The sequence below is a fragment of the Brassica oleracea genome, chromosome C5 (assembly GCF_000695525.1).
Source record: "Brassica oleracea var. oleracea cultivar TO1000 chromosome C5, BOL, whole genome shotgun sequence".
Taxonomy (NCBI): Eukaryota; Viridiplantae; Streptophyta; class Magnoliopsida; order Brassicales; family Brassicaceae; genus Brassica; species Brassica oleracea.
Genome location: NC_027752.1, coordinates 33,136,098 through 33,145,345, shown reverse-complemented (window position 1 = coordinate 33,145,345; position 9,248 = coordinate 33,136,098). Strand labels below are relative to the sequence as shown.

The following is a 9,248-nucleotide window of genomic DNA, read 5'->3' as shown; positions in this document are numbered from 1 at the left end:
ACGAGGAAATAACGAGGAAAGATAAACGAGTATTTTACGAGGAAATCCTTTCGTGGTCGTTACGTGTATTTTGCGAGGAAACACTTTCAAGGTATTTACGTGTAGTTTACGAGGAACTCGTTTCGAGGTATTTACGAGGAAATATAGCGACCTCCTTATGTGGAATATTGACGTGGTCTTTACGACGAAATGATCTACTTCGTCTTTACGACGAAATATATTCCTCGCTAAGTTACGACGAATTAACGAGAAAATATGTGTTACGACAGATGAGTAACGAGCAAACGCGGTTCCTCGCTAATTCGTCGTAAAACCTCTTTTACGACGAACTCACGAGGAAAACCGCCCTCGTTAAGATTATGTTTTCTTGTAGTGAATATTCTAAAGTTTCTGGTGGAACTCGTACATCCTAACAACAACCATTTGTGCTTCTTCATGTATACCCAATGGGGTGATGCAAGTGCACGTCTCCGGTCCAAACATGTCAAGCGTTTGGCATTATGTGCAGCACCTTTGATTCTTCCATCAACCGCTTCACTGCGACCAGAGTATTTCAGTAAGAACGGGGACATTTGAGAAATTGGGAGGAGCTCTTTGGTCAATGGCTTACAATGTATACTGTTGCAAACCTTGGCGGGTAGTGGTCGATTCGTTTCAGAAATTTTGGTAATGTCTTTGCTGGCGAATAGATTAGCAACGTTGATGGCGCTTTGGGAAAAGTTAAACCAGTTACAACGAAAATAATACTAAGAAAGTGGGGCAAAACCAGATATTAATAGTGATAACCGGTTATGTCTTGAGATAGTAAGCAAACCATTTTTTCATTAATATACAGATAAAAATTAAAATTAATGTATAGACGGCATATAACCGAACATAACCAGCGTATCGTTCAATACTATGGAAAATCGGAAAAATATCCTTATTAGTCTAAGAAAAAAAAACAAGATTGAAACAGTAAGCATATGAACAACAAAGTATAAGGATCTGGATGTCAAAAGACCGAACATGAGTTATGTTCTATTCCTGAATACAGAAACCTATGGGAGAATCAAATACCTAAGAAACAGTACAATTATTCAATCAATCAATATGAGAATTCAACGATTAGATCATTGGGAGAAGAAACAAACAGATCAAACCAAAGCCCTCTCTAAAAATCACATAAGACTGAAACAGTAATCACGACGATACCCCTACAAGGATCTGGAGAAGTACCTCGGATGGAGACGATGAATCAAAGCTCGGGATGAAGATTTAAGTTTTGAGAGAGAGAGACGTGCGTTTGTTTGTGTAAACTGTGAAGTCAATATATATAAGGAAGTCCTCGTAGATACTGGATCTCGTCTTCTTCAAGTGTATTGAGAATGAAATTGATGGCTATCACGTCGATTGGTATGTAAGAATATGATATTGGAACCAGAGATATGATATTTGAAACTCTTGGTTTTTGCATAAGTGAGAAAGTAATGCGAGTGGAGATTAACTCCATATACCCCGTACCCTCCTAAACTCAAGCTTATTACCCCAACCCTATTCATCCCACCCCTTTATCATTGCACTCCCTAAACTCGTCTTTGTCCATTTATTCCTCAATTAAAAACCAACCACAATTCAACTACCTACATGGCCCACATCCTAACCTTAACCAATCAAAATTCTTTGGTCCACATGTTCTTCTTCTTCCTCGTACTCTCTCCTCCTCTTCATCCTCCATTGGCGATTTTGAAATTCTTTAAACATGTAATTCTTGTTCGTTTGAAATGATTTTTTTGTAAAATATCATTAAAATGTCGTGTATATCTTGGGCAGTGTTTAAAATATACGATTTGATGAAAATTTGAGAGATTTAGAACGATTTCAAAAACTGTGTTTAGGGCTTTCGGGTATATTTTACGTCTTTTTTGATGAATTTTTTGCTGAAATGTTATTAAAAACAAGTGTGTGATTAAAAAAGATTTTGAAAACTGTGTTTATAGATTTTGGGTATATTTATGGGTGTTTTGATGACATTTTGTGTGTAATTTTATTTAAGATGAATTATACATCATGGGTAATGTAAAATTCTAACAATATCGTCTTAAAAGCGGATTAGTTAGTACAAGGATAAATTCTGTGTATTACTGGTATAACTAGTTTTACTAAGGCAAAATAGTTTTACTGGAACTACTAGGATCACTATATTTAGAATTCTTACTAGTATTTCTAGTATTACTATTTATAGTACTGAATTAAATTAATATTAGTAAGAGAAGATTGTACGGCGTGAGAATTAATTCTAAGCATCTTAATAATGATAATTCTAATGATATTCTATTTTATTTCAGGAAAATGCAAAATCCGCGTTGCACAATCATTTGTTTTGATTATGGTGGATATTATATGAAAGATGGGGCTGAAATAAAATGGATCTCGGAAGATGGTGAAGGAAAAGATGAAATTCACACGATTGTATTGAGGAAATCAATGGAGGAGATCACTTACTCTGGTTTGGTTGAGCGTATTGTACTCTGGAGTTTACTTGGCTTATTACGTGAAATTTGGACTACTAGGGATTTCTAGTATTATTATGTGTAATTTGGAAACTAGGTTTTACTGGTATTATTATGTGCAATTCGAAACCAATATATATCACTAGGTTATGTGTAATTTAGACTATCTTTATATGATTATTTTCAATTCGTAGGTTACGTATATAATAAATATAAAGATTAGACTATTTTTGTTAATTATTTTCAATAGTTTAACAAAAAACTTCCTTAACTTTCATTGTTATTATGTGAATGGTTAAAAATATAATAAGGAGAATTTTACAAAATACACATTTCTGGTAAATTGTTTATGTAAAGGTCTTCTTTGACGATAATAATAGAGTAAAATCATTGGTTCTACTACCAAACCTTCATTTTTGAGATGGATTTACTAGAAAAACGTAAAAATTACCAAAGTATTACTCTGTGTATGGTAGCATTACTACTACCTTGAAGATTACCATAGGTATTACTAAGTGTAAAAATAATATTAAATATATTTATGACGGCTGCACGTTTTACATGTAAAATACATTTTTAATTCTTTTTTAGTGATTTTTGGACGTAATAAACCCAGTAAATCATGCCAATATGGATTATCTCTTCTGAAGAAAAAACAGTATTGTTGAACCAGAATTAGACAGGGACCCATATCCCTGGATGATTTGGTACATTTGGAAAGCCAGGAATGATAAACTCTTTATGGGAATAGACATGGATCCTTTGGAGCTAGTTCGCTATGCGGAGAGTGAGTGTCAAGTCTGGTTTAACGCAAATGAGATAATACCAACAACTCCACAAGACCTTAATATCGAGGAACCTCAAGTCTTAAGCTTGGGGAATATCTGCATGATAGATGGGTCATGGACATCTACTGCACAGTTTAGTGGATATGGATGGTTCTGGCTAGATAGCTTGGGGAAGGTTCAACTTATGGGGACACGAAATCATATTCGAAGAGAGTCTGCCTTACATTCAGAGATGGAAGCACTGAGATGGGCGATGGAGAGTATGCTCCAGCATTCGACTTGTCAAAGCTTTGAAACGGACTGCAAGGATTTGATTGCAATGTTCAACGAGCCTCATGCTTGGCCGAGCTTTGCGACAGAATTGGAGAGGATAAAGACTTTGAAGATATGCTTGCTGGATTTCAAGATTACTCATATTCCACGAGCGCAGAATCAAATTTCAGATTTCTTAGCTAGGACTTCGAGGTCTTTCCATAGAGTACTTTATTTCATTGGTTGTTCTATTCCGATCTGGTTACCTAGACCACCTCAAGTTTGTGTAATAGAATAGCCTTTCGATGTCAAAAAAAACCCAGTAAATCTAGTTATCCATCTCACTCATTTTTGGGCATAGTAACACCTGTAAATTTAGTTTTCCAAACCTGTTGCAACACATCAAGATTTAAACATTTAAAAACATTCTACTACCAAGTTTAAAACATCCAAAATACTTAACATCCCAAATACATAAAATCCTAAATAAATAAGCCTAAGGCTTTGTTTTATGCTTATTCCCCTCCGTGAAAGGAGTCTGCACCCACTGTGATTTCCTCTTTGGTCTGCCACTCTTCTTATGTGCAGCAACAACGACATTATTCCTTGGCCTGCCTCTCGGTTTGCCATACATCATTGTTTTCTCTTTGCACCTATGCATGATCCAAGGACTCGGTACTTCCTTGTAAACGACCATGATCCACCTTTGCTTTTCTTCCTCAATATATTCCTCAACAACTTCCCCAGCCTGTTCCTCGACAACTTTCCCAGTCTGTTGTTCAACAACTTTCACATCCTCTTCCTCTTTTTTCTCTTCTTCCACAACTTTCTCCATGCTTTTTTCCTCTGTTTCCACAGCCTCTTCCCTTTTTTTCTCTTCTTCCACAACTTTCTCCATGCTTTTTTCCTCTGTTTCCACAGCCTCTTCCCTTTTTTTCTCTTCTTCCACAACTTTCTCCATGCTTTTTTCCTCTGTTTCCACAGCCTCTTCCCTTTTTTTCTCTTCTTCCACAACTTTCTCCATGCTTTTTTCCTCTGTTTCCACAGCCTCTTCCCTTTTTTTCTCTTCTTCCACAACTTTCTCCATGCTTTTTTCCTCTGTTTCCACAGCCTCTTCCCTTTTTTTCTCTTCTTCCACAACTTTCTCCATGCTTTTTTCCTCTGTTTCCACAGCTAGTAATGCTAGTAATACAAGAAGTCTATTAGTACTACTAATTACAAGTCATCATTTCTCACTAACAGTAACAATGATACAAAATATATACCTCACTTTCGGACCCCTCCCTTTCGGATTCATCTGAGATTGAGCGCGATTGGTAACTCGGTTCTCTCTCTGGCGTACTCTTCTTACTCCTCTGAAAATACATATATACATGTTAGTAATGCTAGTAATGTTAGTAATGCTAGTAATGCTAGTAATACAAGAAGTCTAGCAGTACTACTAATTACAAGTCAGCATTTTTCACTAACAGTTACAATGAATACAAAATATATACCTCACTTTCAGACCCCTCCCTTTCGGACTCATCTGTGACTGAGAGCGATATGTGACTCGGTTCTCTCTCTTGCGTACTCTTCTTACTATTCTTACTCTTCTTACTCCCCTCAGGAATTACTGGTGTTTTTGCAATTGGGGTCGTTCTCGGCCTAAGAGATAGACGACGCCTTTCATTGGGGACTCCCTTATTCTTTGCCACCTTTTTATTTCCCTTCATAACTTTCCTGTACAAGACATTACAACACTAAATCACTCTAAATGCAAACCGCAAACAACAACACAACATCAATTAACTCCCATTAAAACCAAACATATCCGATTCATATATATTTTATCCCTAATTTATAGTCTCGGGTTTAACAAGCATCTTACCAATTCAACTTATTCAGTAAAAAAACATATGAAAATCGCACAATTTCATCTAAAATAGGAGTCTAAAATCAATCCAGAAAATAGTTTCTATCATAACATATTCATAACATAAATCGCACAATTTCACCATGTCTCTCCCAATTTCATACCACAAACTAGCACAATACTTTAGTTTCGTCTATTGATAATTTTTTCCCAATTTTCCCAATTTTTTTTAACCTAAAATACATATCACAGAGAATCAACCACAATAAATCACTTACAAATACGCATGAAGTCAATTCGGAGATGGGCGAACTCGATTATCACAGAGAAAGAAGAAGAAACGAAGAAAATGGAGGAGTCAGGGATTTTAGGGTTGAAGGCTCCTTTCTATCGCGAAAAGAAATGGAGTAGTTTTCCAGAGTTGAAAAAAATAAGGAGAGTTGAAGATACACAAAAACGATGACGTTTAGGTCTACCTGGGTCGGATCTGTCCGGTTTGCTTGGTCTGGGTCGGATCTTCGTGGTTGGATCATGTAAATACCTCATATTTCTATTATAAAACCGTAATTAACCACTTTTTCTATTTAAAAATAAATGAAAAATATAATATATTATAATAAAAGGTCAAAGGGGAATTTTTGTGAGGGGTATGGACTGGAGAAATAAAGGTTTATTTCAGTCATGTACACCTATTTTGCGGTCAAAATAGGGGTAATGTTGGTATTAAGAAAATACACACAGTGCAATGTCCATTTAGCTAATAAATTTTGTTAACATGGACATCTACTGCAAATTCCCTTTTCTTATTGTGCAATTAATTGTTTAGGTTTTACAAATAGTTAAAACATTTATTATTACACTTTATCTTCATTTTTAGAAAGGACATTTACATTCTTAGCAAAGAAAAGAATGAAAAGGTTGGTTTAGTAACTTTCAAAAGTTTAATCTTAAAAGTGAAAAGAATAAGGGTTTAAAATAAAAATATTAAGAAAGTGGGGGCATCGTTAAATTAAAAAAAAATGTTGAAATTGTATTTTCTTCTCCATACTGGGAATAATCTCGGATGCTTTTAATGAGGCAAAAAAATATTATGCATTCTCTTACTAATTTTCACATAGTTTTCTATATTCTCGTACTCTTCATATGTATGGTTAATGTCGAAAGCGCTCCTCTCTATATGACCAATCAAAATCTTTCTCTCTCTAGCTCATTCTCTCTTCTTCGTCTCTCGTCTCTCGCCTCCGTCGGGTTTCTGTGAATTGAGCTCAAATCAAATAAGCTCGCTTTCTTCGCTTGGATGCTGAATCATTGAGTTATTGATCTCCAACCCAGGTCAAAACAACTTCAGGCAAAGCATTTGCTTGGTCTGTATCTTAAATCTTCGTAAAACCTCATGTTTTGAATCCACCATACACGATTTACAAGATTTGTAGTTGTGATATTAGATAGAAGATTTCATATTTGTGTTCACAATGAACTAATTGAAGATTGAAAAGTGTGGATGGTCTTTCTATTAGGGAATTGGATAATCAACAACTCATATAATCATAAGAAATGATGGAATGTCGGAAATCAAAGATGATTTTTATTTGACTTGAAGAGGCGAAACAGCTAGAAAACCTAATATAACTATGGTATAAATTAAACGGTAAAACTTGGTTAGATTAGAGTGTTATAACTTTGTATAACTCGGTATTAGTTGAACCGTAAATATGTGTAACTAGGTCGATATTTAATGCCAAAAATGTGTAACTAGGTGAAACTTTACTGACAATAATGTGTAACAAGGTATAACTAACAGTATAACTTTAGTAGCATAATTGTATAACTAGGTATAACTTAGTATAACTTTAATGATATAACTATATAACTAGGTTTGAATTTAATGGTTTTAATTTTTTTTTGTATAGCAGACAATGAGTTATTCTTCTACAAACATACACTTTGACTATGATGGACATTATTCAAAGTCTGAAGATGTTTTTGAATGGATTCCAAGTGATGGTTGTTTGTATGCTATATCCTTTAAGACATCATCATTGGAGGAGAAACACTTATTTGTTGTTGAAGGAGAGGATATGCATGAAGATGACCATAGATCCATGTACGAAGAGGCAGAATATGAGTTACATTCTATTGGTAGTGGAACCTAAGAGGCAATCATATATTTTGGATCATACAATCATAAAACGATTATATAACATAAATAAACAAACGATGAACATCATATTTTATAGGATTTTTAACGTGAAAACCCCTCAACTAAGTTTGTTTTGAGTAAAAACCCTCAAACTAAGTATTTAACGAAAAAACCCCTCAAACTAACTTTATTTAATGAATTAAACCCTAGAAGGTCATAATTACCATTACTACCGGTAAATCTTTAGTTTGAGGGTTTCTACATTAAGTAAACATAGTTAAGGGGTTTTACCATTAAAATCAAAAAAAAAAAAAATTCAAAATTTTAAAATATTATCTAAAAATTAGTAACTTAAATTTTCAAAATTAGCTCTTTTAATTTTTTTTTGTAAATATATGAGTTTGATGTGTTTTTAACATCAACATTATATATGTATAATTAAAAATGTAAAAACTTAGAAAATATAATAAAAATTATCTAAAGATTTATTATTACAGTTTTATTAGAAAAGATATAATTTCTATTATATTTTCTTATTTTTTACATTTTTAACCTTTTAGTAATTTTATTACATGTAAATCCTTATTACATTTTTACTAGATAAGATATAATTTTTATTATATTTTTTTGTCTTTTACATTTTTAACATTTTAGTAATTTTACTACAGGTAAATCTTTAGATAATTTTTTATTATATTTTCTAGGTTTTTAAATTTTAAATTTATACATATATGATGTTGATGTTCAAAACATATCAAACTTATATATTTACAAAAAACAATTAAAAGTGTTAATTTTGAAAATTTCAGTTACTAATTTTTTAGATAATATTATAAAAATTTTGATTTTTTTTTCAATTTTTAATGTAAAACCCCTCAACTATGTTTACTTAATGTAGAAACCCCTAAACTAAAGATTTACCGGTAGTAACAGTAATTATGACCTGTTAGAGTTTAATTCATTAAATAAAGTTAGTTTGAGGTTTTTTCCGTTAAATACTTAGTTTGGGGGTTTTTACCCAAAACAAATTTAGTTGAGGGGTTTTAACGTTAAAAATCCTATTTTATAAAAGAATCATCATATATGTATTTTTCTATAAGTGATTAACAACAATAATTTGAAACAAAAAAATAAGTTTATTTATCTTTGATTCTTTTTAACTGAAATAATTTTTTTTAGAAATGAATATTTTCATGATTTTTGATATAAACATTCAATTAGATGAAAATAATAATTAAATCTTTAAAATTATATGGGTCATAGTAACATTATAATTTATTTTGGCAAAAGATAAATATAAGTAAAAGGTAAAGACGAATTTATAATTTAGATATATATCTTCAAATTTGAAGTAAGAAATGAAGTACCATGGAGCAAAATTTGCTTCAAAATGAAACAAAAGTGGAAAATGAAACACCTTTGGAGATGATTTTAGGCTCAGAGATACAAAAGGCTCAGAGATACAAAATCACACCCTTGGCCAGGTTTGTTCACCATTGTTTCACCAGAGATACAAGAGAAACAAACTATGATGCATCTGCCCTTAGTTTAGATCAGGCCATCTAAAGAGCTTGAAGTATTGCAACTCTTACAGTGTCTCCCTCATGATCTGTATATACCTTGAATCCTCTCTTTTCATAGGAGATGAGTTTTTTTGTCTGAAGACTTATGTTATGATCTTTCCTTGAGAAGAAGTAAGATCCAAAAAGAAAGAGGGAAAT

At 32.9% G+C, this 9,248-nt stretch overlaps 1 protein-coding gene and 1 long non-coding RNA gene across 3 annotated transcripts; both read right to left on the bottom strand.

Moving 5' to 3' along the window:
* Positions 1–4,028: 4,028 nt before the first annotated feature.
* On the bottom strand, positions 4,029–4,682 carry LOC106345043 (protein MNN4-like). Its single transcript, XM_013784316.1, has one exon. It carries the CDS (start codon positions 4,680–4,682, stop codon positions 4,029–4,031), a length of 654 nt encoding a protein of 217 aa, XP_013639770.1.
* A 114-nt stretch (positions 4,683–4,796) lies between these two features.
* Positions 4,797–5,918, bottom strand: LOC106294330. Of its 2 annotated transcripts, none has more exons than XR_001260814.1 (3): positions 5,864–5,918; positions 5,029–5,254; positions 4,797–4,887 (listed from the first exon to the last, which is right to left on the bottom strand). It is a non-coding gene; the product is annotated as an uncharacterized LOC106294330 (long non-coding RNA). The 2 variants fall into 2 exon arrangements; XR_001260815.1 differs by lacking the exon at positions 5,864–5,918 and adding an exon at positions 5,666–5,726.
* Between the last annotated feature and the right edge of the window lie 3,330 nt (positions 5,919–9,248).